This window comes from Pleurodeles waltl, chromosome 12 (assembly GCF_031143425.1).
Source record: "Pleurodeles waltl isolate 20211129_DDA chromosome 12, aPleWal1.hap1.20221129, whole genome shotgun sequence".
NCBI classification, from domain to species: Eukaryota; Metazoa; Chordata; class Amphibia; order Caudata; family Salamandridae; genus Pleurodeles; species Pleurodeles waltl.
In genome coordinates, this window is record NC_090451.1 from 97,061,272 (window position 1) to 97,080,740 (window position 19,469).

General features: G+C 45.7%; 1 protein-coding gene across 2 annotated transcripts in view; it reads right to left on the reverse strand.

Moving 5' to 3' along the window:
- TIMM44 (translocase of inner mitochondrial membrane 44) overlaps nucleotides 1–19,469 on the reverse strand; it is a 121,813-nt gene that overhangs the window by 12,203 nt on the left and 90,141 nt on the right. For both annotated transcript variants that reach the window (XM_069216762.1, XM_069216763.1), the window contains exon 12: nucleotides 10,591–10,701. In XM_069216762.1, coding sequence (XP_069072863.1) covers nucleotides 10,591–10,701 — 111 coding nt within the window. The remainder of the gene's footprint in view (nucleotides 1–10,590; nucleotides 10,702–19,469) is intronic.

The following is a 19,469-nucleotide window of genomic DNA, read 5'->3' on the forward strand; positions in this document are numbered from 1 at the left end:
ACCCCATACCACCTCACTCAGCAATCCTTGCAGGGATAAAATACAAGCCAAATATGGTTTTACAATGTTGTGCCTGAAGTTCCGAGGAGCTGCGGCTGAGTTCAAGGGATTCATAAAACAGATATCCCCAGAGCCAAGGGCTACATGTACGAAAGAAGTGTTGAACAGTGTCAATAACAGGGTTTGTGATTCGCAAGGGGGTCGCAAATGGCCTACCTAATGAATATTCTTGGAGACTGCAGACCACCATGTCTGTGACTGCTTTTAAATAAAGCAGTTTTTTTTTTTTTTTTTTAATGCAGCCCGTTACCTTAAAGGAAAACGAGATGCATTTCAAAAACAAAAAATGAAACGTTTTCGTAGGACCACTGCCTGATCTGAAAAAGTGTTTTTACTGCCATTCACAAAGGGGAAGGGGTCCCAGGGGGACCCCTCCCGCTTACGAATTGGTTAGCACCAGTGTGACACTGGTGCCAATTGCGATTGTTTTGCGACCGCATTCGCGGTCACAAAGCAATCATACATGGGACTGCAACTCACAATTAGGAAGGGAACACCCCTTCCTAATTGCAACTCAACAATCCCGTTTTGCGATTCGGTAAATAGTTTACTGAATCGCAAAAATGGTTTCAACATACCAAAGTGCATTTTGCAGGTCGTAAACGGCCTGATTCGCTGTTTGTGATGTGCAAAATGCTTCGTACATGTAGCCCCAAGTCTCTGCTGCTACTTACTATAATGCATCTCATCCGGCATACTAGAGTTAAGGATCTGAGATATTTGACTGACGGCACACTTTTCGGGACCCATCATTAGATCCAAAATCAAATTCCTTGAAAATCCGGCAGCCCGCCAGTTTTCCTATATAAGAAGTCACTAATTTGAAGATATTTAAAAAAAATCTTTAAAATTCAAATCAAATCTTTCCCAGAGTTCCTCAAATGACACCACCCGAGACACTTGATAAAAATCGTCAGGTTTTGACAGCCCTGCGCCTTAGCCATCCTGCCAAACAAGTATCAAGAAAAATATCTGGCATTAATGGATTCCTACACACTTGAGTGCACCAGTTAAATCTGCCTAAACCGTCTTTTTAACACCAAGTTGCCCAGATCTTAAAGGCTGCACCCAACACTTGAATCAGACCTTTTTGTAGTTACTGGGTTCTACTACCCTCAAAAGGCAACGCTTAGCCTGTGATACGATTAACAGCTGATAGATACCTGCTGCATGCTCATTAAGCCCATACCCATCGTAATGGTTATTGATAAGAGGCCTCATATATTGGTGGGCAGCTGTCAACTGACATAGCTTTAAATTCAGAAGTGTCCAGCCACCCCGTTCTCTGGGCAAAGATAGAAATGTAATCGCCCTCCTAGTTTTGCCATAGGACCATATGAATCTGAAGATCATTAAATCCATCATTTTAAATCATGAGCTCTCCAATTCTACTGAAATTGCACAGAAGACATACAAAACCTTTGGCAAAAGTATAATTTTGACCATATTACAATGACCCATTATAGACGAAGGTTGTCCCATGTCCCGAAGTCTAGTTTACCTTCCCAACTATTGGGGCCAGATTCAACTTTTTGGATCCCCAGATACACTGCATGCTCAAACACCTGAGCATCCTGAGTGTTAATCCCATGGTTCACTATAAGTTGCATTTTACTACTGTTCAGCGAGTATCCTGAGATCTCCCCAAATTTAGCGATTTCTTCCTCTATTGCCCACAGGTCTGAGTCAGGGTCTGTAGTAACGACTCCCACATAGTCGGTGTATGTGAAATTTTTTGTATCCCAGCCAAATCTTTGTACTGGAAGTACAGCTGGATTAGCCTCCAACTTGAGAATGAAGGGATCAATATAGAGCACTAAAAACAGAGGAGAGCAGGGACATCCTTGCTGAGTTCCTCTTTCTATCTGTATAAGCCCAGAATGTCCTCCCATCAACTGTATCCGGGCCACCGGTTTACAATAGATAGCTTGAACTGCCTTGATGTATCGCATCCCCAGTCCCAGCAAGCCCATGATGTTCCAGAGATAATGCCAGCTAACTCTGTTGAATGCCTTCTCCGCATCCAACAGGGCTATTGCCATGGCCTTATTTGCAACTTCGGCGACGTCAAACAATGTTGTAGCCCATCGGATGTGATCAGTGGTGTCCCTGCCAGGGATGAAGCCATGCTGGTTGGCAGACACTCATTTGGCGATAATACGGCACAGTCTAGAGGCAAGGACTTTTGAATACATCTTTAAATCGCTGTTTATTAGAGTTATGGATCAATAAGACCCAGGTTCGGAGAGGACTTTACCTTTTTTTTTAAATACCACTATATGGGCAGCTGTCCAGGACTCTGGAGGCCTTTGGCCCTGTTGTACCTGGAGAAAGAGATCTACCATAACTGGGAGAAGCAACGTACAAAAGGTCTTATAAAAGTCTATCGGAATTTGATCAGTTCCTTCCGACTTCCCTGAGGGAAATTCAGAGAGCTGCTTGCATATCATCAGAAGTGATATTGCCCCCCCAGAAGATCTTTCTCCTCCTGTGTTATTCTGACCAAGGCCACACTGCCCAGCAACTCCTCTATTGCCTGTTCCCCACCAGGAGATTGGGCTTGATAAAGTCTCTCATAATATCCCCTAAAAACGTCTCTAATGCCCTTGGTGTCCGAGACCAGAACCTCACATGCGTCTTTAACTTAACTAATATAACCTGCCGCAACCTTCTGACACGTACGTGCTGCCAAAGGGTGTCCCACTCTTTTGCCAAACTCGTAACATTCCGGATGTGTAGATAGATATTTCTCAGCTGTCTTTTTGGCTGTTATTTCATTGATCGCAATTTGTTGCTGCGCTGCAACTGGATTAGACTCTTCAGTTACGGCTGTGGCAAGGAGGGCTTCTGCCTAAGATTCTGATATAGCTCCTTACTGTGCAAATGGCTCAGTTTCTGGCGATTTAAACTATACCTGAGGGTTTCCCCCGCACACCCTCTTTAAAAGCGTCCCAGACTATATACAGAGAGGCCCCACCTATATTCAATGTCAACAATTCTAGAATCCACCAATTCATTCTTTGAACATAAGCAGGATCAGACAGTAGACCTCTCTCAAAAGAGCAACTTCTACTATTACTAATAAACCCTTCCAGGGATAGTTCTATTACTAAAGGATTGTGGTCTGACATGAGTCGGGGAAACAGCTCTATTCAAGCATCTTTTAGTAGTTCCGGTGTCCGAAACAATCTTATCAAGCCAGAGAGCCATGAGGGGCAGAATAGTAAGTAAAGCGAGGATCAGGCGCTTTAACTTTAGGCCAAGAATCCACCAGACCGATTTCTCTTTGGAAGCTACAAAGGGCTCTATACACATGTGGCTTACAGCCTGCATAACAACCCATATTGGGATTGGTTGCCTCCTTGGATTTAGATCTGGAACCATTAAAATTAACATTTCAACATACCACATACGGGCAGGACAGGCTGCAAGTTCTGCAGAGAGAAAATCTAAAATGTCAGGCTCACCCAGAACTGGGCCATACAATGAACATAAAGTAAAAGACCCTCCACCATACCCGCATTCTGTTATGGCTCCTGTACCATATTTGTTGGAGGAGCAACATCTAAAGTTGCATATCTTGCCACAGGCCAAAAAAGCCATCCATTTAGTTTTAGAGCTCTGAGAAGTGTATGTAACTAGTGAGAAGCCCAAAGTTTCTAACAGATTCTAATGAGTTCGATCTATGTAGGTTTCTTGAAGGCAGTAAACGTCTGCTTTTTTTATACCCTCAAATTCTCTGCAACGCTTCTCCTTTTCGCCCCATCATTCAGACCACAAAGATTTATGGTAGCTATATGTAGTCTTGCCGTAATGTTAGCATACCACCGTTAGCAACTTGTCCATCATTTCATAGTTCTGTAAAAGCACTTACAATCCCAACATAGTCTATCCACTTTCTTTTGCTCGTCGATTCCCCTTTCCTGCCATACTGCTCACCATTCCCCACCACCATTGCTGTAACAATTTCACAATATCCTACTCTTTGCACCTCCTGCGGTGGTTGTGCGGATTCGTGGAACGGTGGCGAGGGCGAGGCTGGCTGAGCAGAGCTGACGGGTGGGCGTGTACGAGAGGCGGCTGTTGAGGTATTCGGGGCCCATGTTGTGGAGTGCTTTCTGTGAGTGGGTGAGGAGCCTGAAGGTGATCCTCTTGTTGACGGGGAGCCAGTGCATGTGTTTCAGGTGGGCGGATATGTGGCTGTGGCGAGGGACGTCGAGGATGAGGCGTGCGGAGGCGTTCTGTATGCGTTGTAGACGTTTCTGAAGCTTTGCGGTGGTACCTGCGTATAGGGTGTTTCCGTAGTCCATACGGCTTGTGATGGGGGCATGGGTAACTGTCTTTCTGGTTTCGGCGGGGATCCATCAGAAGATTTTTCGGAGCATGCGTAGGGTGTTGAAGCATGATGAAGAGACGGCGTTGACTTGTTTGGACACTGTGAGGAGGGGGTCCAGGATGAATCAGAGGTTGCGTGCGTGGTCTGAGGGGGTTGGTGCGGTGCAAAGCGCTGTGGGCCACCAGGAGTCGTCCCAGGCGGATGGGGATTGTCCGAGGATGAGGACCTCCTTCTTGTCTGAATTCAGTTTTAAGCGGCTGAGCTTCATCCATTCCGCGACGTCTTTCATTCCTTCCTGTAGGTTGGTTTTGGCGTGGTTGGGTCTTTGGTGAGGGAGCGTATCAGCTGGGTGTCGTCGGCGTAGGAGATGATGTTGATGTTATGTTTGTGTGCGATGGCGGCGAGGGGGCTCATGTAGATACTGAAGAGGGTTGAGCTGCGCGAGGATCCTTGGGGTACGGCGCAGATGATCTCGTGGGTTCTGAGCGGAAGGGAGGGAGGTGGACTCTCTGGGTTCTGTCGGAGAGGAACAAGATGATCCATTCTAGGGCCTGTCCTAGGATACCAGTGGTGCGGAGGCGGGTTATTAGGATGCGATGGCACACGGTGTCGAAGGCAGCCAAGAGGTCCAGGAGGATGAGGGCGGTTGTTTCTCCGTTGTCCATCAGGGTCCTGATGTCGTCCGTCACTGTGATGAGGGCGGTTTCTGTGCTGTGGTTGGCTCAAAATCCAGATTGGGAAGGGTCGAGCGAGTTGTTAACCTGGAGAAAAGCAGTCAGCTGCTTACTGACGGTCTTCTCGATGACCTTGGCTGGGAAGGGGAGAAGAGAGATGGGGCGGAAGTTCTTCAGGTCGTTGGGGTCAGCCGTGTTTTTTTTTAGCAGGGGGGGCGTTGATTTCTGCGTGTTTCCAGCTCTCGGGGAAGGTGGCTGATGCGAGCGAGCTGTTGATGATGTTCCGGAGATGGGGGGCGATGGCGGAGTCGGCTTTGTTGAAGATATGATGGGGGCAAGGGTCCGAGGGGAGCCGGAGTGGATAGTGTTCATGATGCTTCTGGTCTCTTCTGAGCTGATAGGGGTCCAGGAGATGAGTGTGGTCTTGGGGGCTGCTGGTTCGGTGGTAGGGGGCGGGGTCTGAGGCCCGAAGCTGTCGTGTAGATCTGCCATCCTTCGGTGGAAGAACGTGGCAAGGGAGTTGCAGAGTTCTTGTGAGGATGTGATGTCGCTGGCGCTGGGGTTGGAGAGCTCTTTCACGATGTTGAAGAGTTCCTTGCTGTTGTGGGTGGTGTTGTCGAGCCGCTCTTTGAATGAAGTCCTTTTGGTGGAGCGGATCAGCTGGTGGTGTTCACGGATGGCAAACTTGAGGGCTGTCATGTTTTCTGTGGTTCGTTCCCTGCGCCAGATTTTTTCGAGGGTTCGGCAGTATTTCTTAGATTCTTTGAGGGCGTCTGTGAACCATGGGGGTTTTTCCCGATGCTGGTCCCGCATGTTTTTTTTTTTTTAGTGGGGCGAGGTTTTCGGCACAGTCGGTGATCCACTGTGTGAGGCTGTGGGCAGCGTTGTTGGCGTCAGTGATGTTGGCTGGCAGGTTTTGGCTCAGTGTTGAGAGGAGCTGCTCTGTGGAGATTTTGTTCCAGCGTCTGCGGGGGTTTGTTGTGTGCGCTGGTGGTGAGTCTCCCGTTTGAAGGTGAAGTGGACGCATCTGTGGTCGCTCCAGTGTAGTTCAGAGGAGTGGCTGAAGGAGATGTGGTTGCTGGCGGAGAAGATGGGGTTGAGAGTGTGGCCAACGGTGTGGGTGGGGGTGTTCACCAGTTGCTTGAGTCCGAGGTTAGCGAGGTTGTCGAGCAGGGTGGCGGTGTTGTTGTCGTTGTTTTTCTCCAGGTGGAAGTTCAGGTCCCCGAGGAGGATGTATTCTGGTGAGGCAAGGGCGTGCGGGCTGATGAAGTCTGTGATGGTTGGATGGAACACCACCCCTATCCCAACACCCACCCTGCCCATTCCCCCCTACTGCCACCTGAGGCAGTCAGACCAACCATGGCATGAGTAATGCCTCCCTTTTTATGCCCCTACAGGGCTTCCCCCTTTACCCCACACACCACCATTCATTCAAACTCAGTATTTCATATCAAATCAAAAACAAGTCTAATCATATGCTTATTAGCTACGTACCACCATCTGCCCTATACATGGACAAGCATACTGGTGCATAATGTAACCAGACAATATCCCATTCACAAACAAAAAAGTAAACCGTTAGTGAGGCGGCACCAAACCATGAAGATACTCCTTGGCCAAAATTTCAGAGGTAAATCTTCTGATTTTCCCCTTAAAGTTTGTTTTCAAAAGGGCAGGGATCAACAAAAATTGCTTCTAGCCCAGCCTCTTGAAAAGGCTTAATCAACTGTCTGAGTCTCCACCTGCGCTCCTCCGTGGCATAACATAAATCAGGGTGCACAAAGAATGTATGACCATTATAGCTACGCTGTGCAGTAGGATGTGCGATCTTATCGACTGCTTGTCTTAGAATGAAGTTCCCAAAAAGATGAGAACAGCTCTGGGATGTCTTTCATTTGCCCCCTCGGTATGACTCTGCCTCATAATTGGAATCTTGTGGACTTTCTGTACCTCCGACTCCCAGACCCAGGAAGCCAGCTTTGCAAAGGCTCCTTTTAGCAAATCTATCAAAGGCTCTTTTGTCACTGCCTTCAGCCCCTTCCTTTAGCCCACGGAAGCGTGAATTTTTTCGCCACTGGAGATTTTCAAAATCCTCCATCTTCCACATGATGTTGGAAAGCTGCTCCACCTGAGTTGCCACTTGAACCCCGAAGGACCCCCAAGTCAGCTTCTACAAGCGCCGTCCTCTCCTCAATGACATTGAGCTTCTCCCCGATCCTGACACAAGTTTTGGATACTTTCTTCAGAGCACCTTGCAAATGCTTTGTTGCTAGCCTAGCCCTCCAGCTCTCAGTTCGAGTTTCCGTCTGACGTTCCTTAATTGAATCATAAATGAGTTGCAGCATAGATTCATTAGTTTCAGTGGAGGGGCCAATTTGGCTAACTTCTTTAGATGTTGATGAGCCCTCTGGTCGCCTCTTTTGAAACAAGAGCTGTGTGGCTGAGTAGTCCCATTTCAAACCAGCAGTCTCCTGGCCCTGACCATCTTCCCTCTTCCAGACGGAGGGGTCACCGGTTTCTTCTTTGGCAGCTGGTGTGGAAATTTCCGTCCTTTGACAGTGGCTCTGGGCATGGTAGAGGGGCTGCTTTCACCAACCACTGATTGGCAAGAACCCACTTGAGCATGGTCTGGGGCTAAAACTGGGAGACTCTGACCCATCTGCGAGAGAATACAATTTATCTCCTCCTTGTCAGGAGATATCTGATCTGTTTCTGTTCCTGGCGAGATCGAATCTGTGGGCAAGCACCTTTGATTCATCGACCCGGGGAAGGTCTCCTTTGACCTCCAGATTAGTAGCTGTACTTTCAGTACTTAGTTTGTCCTGAGTTGGCCTGCTGGACCCCATACTTGCCCCTGTCGACTGGACCTCATCTCCTCTTTTTTGCAAATTATCTGAACCAGTTCTACCGGAAGGTTGCCCTAACCTTACTGGACTACAAATCCTAGAATGCCCTGTTTTAGGCTCTGACTTTCTTGAAGTCTCCATGAAGCCCAGCCCCTCAATACTGGAATCCGCTTCTGGCCCTGTGTGCCCCACACCCTGCACAGGGGGTTAAATAGCTTGCCGTATAGCTTCAGCAGTTTCAGCTTGCTCGCCTCCCATTGCCAATCCCTTGTCCACCATACTGAGGTTAACAATACCCCTTGTAGTATGGTCTCCACTGCTTGCCTGGGACTCGACATCTAATGACTCCAGCAGAGTGGGGGGGTCCTCGCGTACCATGCAAGATGATTTGGGTACTAACTTGAAAGAATTCTTTAATGACGGATTGCAGTGCCTATCACTGGACTAGTGGAGCGGCATCCGGATTAACCAGGCTAGTTCGCACTGCAAGGGTAGGAGCGCTTACCTTCTTTCCAGCATTAGTGTCCACCCTCCTGGCTGCAGAGCCTCTGCTTGCTCTTTCCTGTTTAGACTGCCCGACCACCTGGCACAGCAAGTAGTCCAAGAGCCATGATCTCTGGTCTATCGCGAGCAGCTCTAACAGACGTAAGTGCCATTGTGCTTCCTGAAGAGCTGGTTCCTCCGACTATTACAGCCAAGATACTAAATCTGTCATATTGTGCCTTATGCTAGAGATCCCCATGGCTGATCCAGAAAAGAAAGTCAGGGGCCAGATACACCACACCACGTCCCAGTCGCTCTCTCCACTTTATCCAAGCACAAGTGCATTGGCGTGCTCTTTCATGCTGGGGGCTACACAGCGCTACTCGAGTGTCAGGATGTCATAATGGAGCAACAGTGAGTGATGTTTTTAATTTTTCAAGAGTTTTATGTTGCTGTGTTTCCCAGTGTCAAAACTTTAGGAGCTCAGGGGGGAGCCAGACTGCAGCGGCATTACTTGTTTACCATCTTGCCATCAGGGTGGGACAACCTTCCAATGACATACTAGTGACTCAGCAGAATTTGTGAAACTCCAGATTTAAATGCCAGCAAACACAGATGCATAAGCTGGCTACTGCAAACAGACATCAGATTGGCAATCAACAGTAAAAGCTAACACGGAGGGACTGCAAACAACTGAAAACAACGCTTGGCAGGGAAAACGCTTCTGCTGGCAAGAACCATATGGGGACAAAAGCACTATTTGATTTGGGGACTTTGCAATGCTACGAGGGATAAAAGTCCCCAAATTGCAACCCTCCCCCTTTAGAAAATTATTTTGAAATACTGGTGTAAATATAACCTAAATTAAAGGGGATAATTTAATTTAATTTAATTTAATTTAATTTAATGAATTAAATGGAATGAAAAGTGAACCAACAAGAGTAATGGCCATTAATAGAAGCAGAAATCTCAATGTCTACACTGCCACAAAGCAGTGAGCAAAACAAACTTGAGAATCCAAATCCAGGTAACAATACTGCAGTTCAGACTAAGTGGCATGTAAAATCAAGAAGGAAAAATATTATGACTAAAAGGAAAAAATGGCACACCCGCAAATGCTTATAGATTTATTGACAAGCTAATGTTGGTTGTCTTACAACTACCAGAGTTAAGTGTAGGATACTGGTAAGTGTCCACAGATCAGAAGGTAAAGAACTTTGATTGGTCAAAGAAACAGCCAAACCACTTGTAAAGAATGGTTTGATGGCCACTAGAGTCAAGCATCTAATAAACTTATGTTTGCGTGTGCAAAGGTCAGCTACCCAGCCAGCAGGAAAGGGTTCCTCACCCCAAAGGTACATGTTTCAGACTATCCAAAACAGCAAAGCACCAGCTGCTACCCATGTGAATGCATGTGACACCCAAGGAAGTAGGCAGTCAGACTCAACAGAAACAGCTGCCACAGTCACCTGCAGAACAGACGACCAAGGACGTGAGTCCTCAGGGAAATGGTGAGTGCTTCATAAAACAGACAGTACTTCCTCTGAAACCACCACACTTCAGCATCCCCAAAAAAGGGCCAGGCAGCGCAAGCGGCAACCTCCTACACCAATGGACAACAGGTCTCAACCCACAGAACCTATACTCATATTGTGAGGTCCCGCTCCAAGGAACAGCCACCCACACACCACTTTTCGCAGAACAGACGTAAGCCTTACTGGAAACAATGTGTATTTCATGGAATAGGAGACACTCCAACCACAACGGATACCATCCCCCAGAAACACACAGAACAGGCGGACATACTTTTTTTTTCCCAAAAGCGTGTTGGCACACACGCTGAACAGGTGAGAGCACATTGGCCCTAATCATTATGAAATCAAAAGACGACTTCCAAAAAGAGAAGGAAAATATGGGTCTGGTCGGAAGGCTTCCTTAAGTTATTGTCAATTAATGTGCCTTTGAAACCAAAGAGGGAAAAAGCAACGTTAAGAGTGTTTTCTTTATTAGTAAACAAAACGACAGATACATTTATTGAGCACTGAATGACTGATTACATTACACAAACTAAACTTCAAATGATTAATTATAAAATCTCGATAATGCTCTTATGTGCCAAGCAAACTTCATGATTTTTTTTTGTTATTTTTCACACCGCGCTGTTTATCAGTGATACAAGAGCTGAACTTACTGGATCGCCTTCCACCACTTCGCCTTTCTGATTCCTAATCACCATCACGACCTGGGCCTGGAAGGTAATGATCAGAACAGGGCCCTGCTCCATCATCTTCCCCATCGCCAACTAGACAGGAAAGCAACAGAAATGATGCATCCAGTTACACCTTTCATCCTAGGGACAATTCAGTCAGTACTCAAAACAGGGATGCATTCTATGTTGCTTATCTCAAAAGTTTTAAATAGTGCATACAAGTGTAGTAGGCAGAGGGAACTGCACAATAGGAATTAGTGCAGTAATATGGACCCCATATGGGGTGGTATTCTGCAGATCACTAAACTAAAAGTATGAACAGATCGGAATGTGTATTGTATGCCAAAAAATTAAAACAGTTAGTCCTGTTTATTACCAGTTCAGACTCCCTGCAAGGAGCCTACCAAGTCCAGTCATCCTATAAAACACCTATTTCTGTACCGAGTCCGGCAAACCTATAAACCGGGAATAAAGTACTACCTACCGTACAAAGTGTGGATTCTGCAAATAAGTGAGGGATTATTTTATTACGTCATGGAACTCCTAGGTGTACACAAAGTAGGAGTATGTTTCCTATTAATGCAGAGTAACACAATCTTTCTTCCCCAACCTTGTGTTAAAATCTAGATCTCATTGTGTTTCTTATGAACAACACTATTGTTGCAAGTATAAAGAAATATGGTGGAATATCCACTGGGAAAATAAATATGCCAAAGTGAACCTGGTAAATCTTTGCAAACGTATTTAAAGCAGTTTAACTTGCCACTTTCAAAAGCTTCTGTACTCCAGAATGTTTATAACATACCTAGATTCCCAATTTCCTGCAAGGATTGCGGCATTGAAATAAAAACACACATGCCATAAATGTCTCCATACCTTCGAAGAACTACTTATCCTTTTCATTATTAAACAGCATTTTTAATTATGGTCTCTACTTGATTTTCACACTGTCTGTTGGGTCTGGCTGGAAGCATGGCAACATTACACCTTCATTGTAATTAACTTAAGTGGTTATGTCACTTTATAATTATAAAGTTGTATGGATGTCACAACTAAAATGTATTAGGAAATTTGGAAAGAGAATTTTAGACAATTTTTACAGGTTTCCGTCCGTAATACAAAGTATTGATTTAGAAATGATACACTGAGTTCAGGACGGGAGGGGTGGGGGGTGTTCCGCTTTGAGTAAATGAGACTGTATGAGAAGAGTTTGATAGCATTAGTAGGTGGCAATTGGGGGGACGTAGTGTCAATTTAAAAGCATTTCCCCCAACTCTTCTTAGGGAGGAAAATGAGGGAACACAGCAACTTAGCGTGGGAAAATTGAGTTCCACACTTTGGGTGCATTTGGTGAAAATGAATGATTTAGTGATGGCAGGCTTCTTCTGGAGAGCCTTTTCAATTAAAAAAAATATCGAAAAACAAGATCACCAGAAGAAGTGTGTCAAAGCTACGAAGTTAGAGACCACGCTGAAATCTTCAGTTTCACGGCCAGGTAGTGAAAGAAGCGAAAGCGAACAATTTTGAGAAATAGACATGTTAATCTTAATGGACACTTGGGGCCTGATTACAACTTTGGAGGAAGGTGTTAATCCGTCCCAAATGTGACGGATATACCACCAGCCGTATTACGAGTCCATTATATCCTATGGAACTTGTAATACGGCTGGTGGTATATCCGTCATATTTGGGACGGATTAACACCTCTTCCAAAGTTGTAATCAGTCTCTTGGTCTCTAAAAAGAGCAACCTCTGAGACTTGTGAATTTGGAAGATGGGACAGGCAACTTTGTGAGGAGTCACTTTAATGGCAGAACCATAGATTTGGGAATTCCTGCAAGAATAGTGCTGCCACAATCTGTAGAGAACCAGGGACTGTTTAGGAATTGAGCCTTTAACTTCACAGATAAATCTGTTTATGCAACTGGCAATTTTAAGGGGCATAAGTAAAACATTTTTAGGATATGTTGAGATAGCCATAATGGTCAGTTTCGGGTTGCAAGATGTTTGTTGAAACAAGACAGTTTTGAATTGGAGGGGTGGGGGACATGAGGAAATTTCCAACTTTGCTATGATTGACTGGACTTTACAGATGACCTGGCACTATTTTCCCATGCCCATCGGCAGATGCAAGAAAAGACAGACAAAGTGGCAGCCACATCAGCACAACTTGGCCTCAACATCTATAGGGTGGATCTTGAAGGCTAATGAAGACAGCACAACTGCAGTTACTCTTGAAGGCGATGCGCTGGAAGAGGTCGAGGCCTTTAACCTACCTGGGCAGTGTCATAGACAAGCAGGGGGGCACAGACATAGACGTCAATGCAGGAACCAGCAAAGCAAGGGCTGGCTTCATCCAGCTAAAGAAGATCTGGAGTTCAAAGGACCTAATGTTACAAACCAAGATCAGGCTTTTTAACACCAACACAAATTGGTCCTCCTGTATGGAGTAGAAACTTGGAGGACAACAGAGACCACCACCAGACCTTTATCAACACCTATCTGAGGAAGATCTTCCACATCTACTGGCCAAACACCATCAGCAACAATGACTTATGGCAGCAGGCTTTCCAACTCCATGCTCATGAAGAAATCATAAAAAGACGCTGGGGCTGGATAGGGGACACCCTCTGCAAACCCGCGCCAAACACCAGCAAACAAGCCCTCACCTGGAAACCTCAAGGGAAAAGGAAAAGAGGAAGGTCAACAAACACTTGGCCTTCAGGCCTCAAGACTGATTGCAAGGAGATGGGTTACACCTGAAGTCAGATTGAAAGAAAAGCCCAGGACAGAGATGGCTGGAGATCCCTGGTTGATGGTCTATACCCCAGGAGGGATCCTAGGCATAAGTGTGATTTAATTTTAGGTAACAATTTTAAAAGATCAGCTGGATTAGATGTTGCTCAGTCCTAGCTAAGTGAGAAATATCATTCAAAGGATACCTTCCAATACAGACAAGTATTGTCTGCATGCTTGTAATAAGTACACCACCAAAGGGCTTGTGATATAGGGTGTGGAGTTCTGGTGGTAGAAGGAGCCTTGAGGGACTCTGTGCAGAAGAAGGGCCAGGTTAGAGAATAACAGACTATCTTGATCTGTGAGCTGTAAGGTGTTTGTGTGATAGGATACAAACCCTCTCAGGTCTTGCCTTGTATCACCATGATTTCTTACAATGCTCACACAAGAATGCCATTGTCTGCTCTATTAAAAGCATAAATAGCCAGTAGAATCAGAAGGTATGTATCGCATTACCAAGTGGCAAAACATAAAAAATCTGCTGGAAGCTGTTTCGGGGCTTCTACAATTCTGAAACCCATAGGATTTCGTTCGCAGGTTTTTTGTAACAAATGAAAATGTTGTTACTATAGCGAGTAGAGGAAGGCCAAAAACGTGCCTAATGTTGTTAACATCAGGGTCGCCGGATGTACTGGAGTTTGTGTAAACGGTGTTGATAAGTGGACTCCCTGTCAGATTTATGCATGGGCTGCGGTCCATAATATTTCAGCACACATTCTCATTTTCAGTGCCTGCAGACCTACATATTTTTGTTCTTTACACCTGTAAGCTTCAGAAATCAACAGATGGCAGTAAGACTTTAATATTAGTATTTCATAACAGTGATGTAAAAAACAGAGACAGTCAACAGGTTTCAAGAAAAACCACAGGTGGAAATAGACTGTAAAACTTGAGTCTTGATAAAATACAATCCAAATCCGGAAAAAAGTGATCCGGTGCCAAAGATACCATATCACATATCATAACTGAGCCATAAACCGTAACATGAACCAGGGTCATATCCTGATAGAAGCTTTCTTTTTGAAAGTGCCTGACCAGCAAAAACCCTAATTGCAGATATTAAAACATAATGCACATTTCCACTCAGGGAAAATGTCAGCTTGACTTCATACAGATGGATTGTCCTTTCTTGGTACTCCACCAGCAGCATACATTTTAGAACCAAACATTAGTAACCAATGCCACCTTGAGGCTGGACTCGAAACTGCTTTACAAGCAGCTACTTATTATCAATAGTGGTGTAGAATGGTGGCTCCCAACCTTTTGTCTTCTGTGGACCTCCACTTTATCAATAGTGGATCCTGGGGACCCCCCACTGAATCATTATTGGAATCCAGGGACCCCCCCAACTGAGTCATTACTGAAAGCTGGGGACCTAATCTGTTAAAATGATTATATTTTCTAAGCAGTCGTGGACCCCCTGAGGAGGCTTTGTGGAACCCCATGGGTCCCCAGAACACAGGTTGGGAACCACTGGCGTAGATACGTTTTTACTAATTAGAAATAATGCCTAATATCGTTATTTGAAGAAATAATGATGCACATTTACCGTATGAGAGAAATCCTTTCTGTCTCTCTCTCTAAATATACAAATATGCAGAGCTGTAGCAAAGAGTCAAGCAACCTTCATATTTGTGCATTTTCTACATATGCAACATAATGGCAAATGAATATTTCTAGAACTGCAAACTATGATTGACATATTGGCATACATTTTGCTGCCAATGTATTTGTGTTTGCTTGGGTTTGTGCGAAAATCAGCAATTTAGCAAAGGTTTGGTGTGATTTTGACTGTTTTCTCTTGGGTGTGTTCTTCTTAGTGTTTTTTTTTTTTGCATGTAAGAACTGCCAACGGTGAATCTTAATTAACAGTGGATGTGTTATGAGACAGTTGTGCATTAGAAGGTGCAGAACACGTTTTTGTGTAACAGTCTGTGTTTAGACAGTATCATGGTATTGAATGTCTTGATGTTCACAAGTGGGGAACCACCAACTGGGTACTCATTGAATACTAGTATGTTCGGTTGGCATGACTGCAACAACCCTACACTAACTTCAGTATCAGAGTTCACTATGGACAATTTGAAGCATCAATTGTGTTTGCCTATGTGAGCAATGGTAATACTTTGTTGCTACCAGTTCGAAAAGGATCTCAATAGTCTCCTCTTCATTTGTTTGTATTGCACTTGTTTACATGGATGTATTATTTGATGGAGCCAAAACAAATGCCTACTAATGTTTCGCTCTACTCTCGAACAGGGCAAAAGCTTGTTGTGGTGCTTTCAGAATTGTATACTATTGCCAGTAGAAGAGAATGGTGTATGCTTCAAACTTGCCACGGAGTTCTTTAAAATTTTATCATTATAACAAAGAATTTTGCTGTAACTGTTGAACCCTCCAACAACATCAAGAGAAGGTAGAAGTCTAGGACTAACCATGGATTCAGACCTATCCTTGATATACCATGTTAACTACGTCACAGAGTGCATTCTACACAATGAAAACACAATGTCGCAAATTCCCATCCTTTGCATGCCAACATAAACTGGAAGCCACCCTCATGCTAAATCTCCAAGCATGACTACGTCAACAGACTATACCCTGCCACATCCGCATTCATCATACACAAAGTACAACTCATCTAAAACGTTGCTGCAAGGCTTCTTCTCCACCTTCACCCAGGAGAACTAATGACTCCATGCCTGCAATCACTCCACTGGACGGCAATGTTCAGGGCACTCTACATTGGCCACAAAGCCTCCTAAGGAAGAGGACTGCTATACCTGCAAGTAGAATTCAAGCAATACAACCCAAACAGAACAGCTCCAGGCTTACACCACTTATCATACCACCTTTCCATAAGAAATCTGTGGGAAGCACTGCTTTCCCAGTGCAAACCACAAAGCCCTGGAGCTTACTACCAGCCAGTATTAGAAGCACCCAGGATCATATACACTTCCAAAGACTATTGAAAACTTGGATATTTCTAAGATAACTGCACCACCAGAATCCCAGCAACACAGATGACAAAATAGTAGCATCCTTAAGTGCAATAATCAGCTAACAACCCACAAACTGCAAACAATTCAACCAAGAACCTGCTTTCATTATGCAGAGAAACAAAAAGGGGTAACTTACAGTCCACCGTGGCACTGTACATAGTTATGTAATTCCATATATAAGAGTTATGGACCACAACAATACTAGACCCATAATACGCAGCGGTCACCAGTAAATTGTAACTATTAAATTCACATAAGATATATCTGCTATGGGGGTTTCATCACCAGCACCATACAGCCAAATATCACCAAATGAACAGGCATGGAATAACTGAAGTGATCTGTCACACATTACTAGACAATTCTGGAGGACTTTAGTATAGTCCATTTACTGCAGGTCCCAAACATCTATACAATCTGACCACTTCTATACATCTTACATAGACACTCAGTTATGGGATGATGATAAAAAAAATGTCCATCCCAACAGATCTCTCGACTTCCTTCTCTCTCCAACCATGCCTGCTCAGGACCACCACAATACACACAAAATCTCAGATTGGACAACCCAGGGCAGTAAATCCTTGTCATATGAATTACCATAAAGGGACCTGCAGAGCATGATGAAAATGTTTAATTACACATAGGTCTCTTATACTTCATAATCATTCGCGCTGTGTCCTTTAACCACACTTCAGTGGTCATCACGCTCTACATGGAAACACTTATCACATAGGAACAAAATCATAGACAACATCCTTGCAACCACACACCCTACATGGTGTAGTGTGCTACTCGTTAGACAAGTGCTTCAGCGTCCCTCATATAGATAAGTACTAAATGCTGCAACATAACACAGTGCAATAAGTGTGTAAATGTCTCTAGAAGTATCATGTTTACCAGAATAGTGATTAACTATGGATTTATACCACTGCTTGTGGTGTTATGGCATGCCATGTTAAGTGTGTGGATTCTATACCAAGAAAGCTTATAAAACCTGTTTGATTTTGGAGACAAACCATTTCAATTTTGGGCTTCCTAACTGAGTAGTGTAAGGAAATGCCTCCTTGGCATGGTAACCCCCTGACTTTTTGCCTTTGCTGATGCTATGTTTTGATTTGACAGTGTGCTGAGGCCTGCTAACCAGGCCCCAGCACCAGTGTTCTTTCCCTAACCTGTACTTTTGTTTACACAATTGGCACACCCTGGCATCCAGGTAAGTTCCTTGTGACTGGTACCCCTGGTACCAAGGGCCCTGATGCCAGGGAAGGTCTCTAAGGGCTGCAGCATATCTTATGCCACCCTGGGAACCCCTCACTCAGCACAGACACACTGCTTGCCAGCTTGTGTGTGCTGGTGAGGACAAAACGAGTAAGTCGACATGGCACTCCCCTCAGGGTGCCATGCCAACCTCACACTGCCTATGCAGTATAGATAAGTCACCCCTTATAGCAGGCCTTACAGCCCTAAGGCAGGGTGCACTATACAATAGGCGAGGGCACCAGTGCATGAGCACTGTGCCCCTACAGTGTCTAAGCCTAACCTTAGACATTGTAAGTGCAGGGTAGCCATAAGAGTATATGGTCTGGGAGTCTGTCAAACACGAACTCCACAGCACCATAATGGCTACACTGAAAACTGGGAAGTTTGGTATCAAACTTCTCAGCACAATAAATGCACACTGATGCCAGTGTACATTTTATTGTAAAATACACCCCAGAGGGCACCTTAGAGGTGCCCCCTGAAACCTTAACCAACTACCCATGTAAGCTGACTGGTTTTAGCAGCCTGCCACACTCGAGACATGTTGCTGGCCACATGGGGAGAGTTCCTTTGTCACTCTGTGGCTAGTAACAAAGCCTGCACTGGGTGGAGATGCTTATCACCTCCCCCTTGCAGGAGCTGTAACACCTGGCGGTGAGCCTCAAAGGCTCACCCCCTTTGTTACAGCACCACAGGGCATTCCAGCTAGTGGAGTTGCCCGCCCCCTCCGGCCACGGCCCCACTTTTGGCGGCAAGGCCGGAGGAGATCATGAGAAAAACAAGGAGGAGTCACTGGCCAGTCAGGACAGCCCCTAAGGCAACCTGAGCTGAAGTGACTCTGACTTTTAGGAATCCTCCATCTTGCAGATGGAGGATCCCCCCAATAGGGATAGGAATGTGACCCCCTCCCCTTGGGAGAAGGCACAAAGAGGGTGTACCCACCCTCAGGGCTAGTAGCCATTGGCTACTAACCCCCCAGACCTAAACACGCCCTTAAATTTAGTATTTAAGGGCTCCCCAGAACCTAGGAACTCAGATTCCTGCAACCTAAGAAGAAGAGGACTGCTAAGCTGAAAAACCCTGCAGAGAAGACGGAGACACCAACTGCTTTGGCCCCAGCTCTACCGGCCTGTCTCCCCACTTCTAAAGACACTGCTCCAGCGATGCTTTCCACAGGGACCAGCGACCTCTGAAGCCTCAGAGGACTGCCCTGCATCTAGAAGGACCAAGAACTCCAGAGGACAGCGGCTCTGTTCACCCAAGACTGCGACTTTGCAACAAAGAAGCAACTTGAAACAACTTGCGTTTCCCGCCGGAAGCGTGAGACTTGACACTCTGCACCCGACGCCCCCGGCTCGACTTGTGGAGAACAATCACTTCAGGGAGGACTCCCCGGCGACTACGAGACCGTGAGTAGCCAGAGTTGCCCCCCCCCCCGAGCCCCCACAGCGACGCCTGCAGAGGGAATCCCGAGCCTCCCCCTGACCGCGACTGCCTGCTTCCCAGATCCCTACGCCTGGTAAAGACTCTGCACCCGCAGCCCCCAGGACATGAGAGATCGGAACTCCAGTGCAGGAGTGACCCCCAGGAGGCCCTCTCCCTTGCCCAGGTGGTGGCTACCCCGAGGAGCCCCCCCCCCTTGCCTGCCTGCATCGCTGAAGAGACCCCTTGGTCTCCCAATGATTTACATTGGAAACCTGACGTGTGTTTGCACACTGCACCCGGCCGCCCCCGTGCTGCTGAGGGTGTACTTCCTGTGCTAACTTGTGTCCCCCCCGGTGCCCTACAAAACCCCCCTGG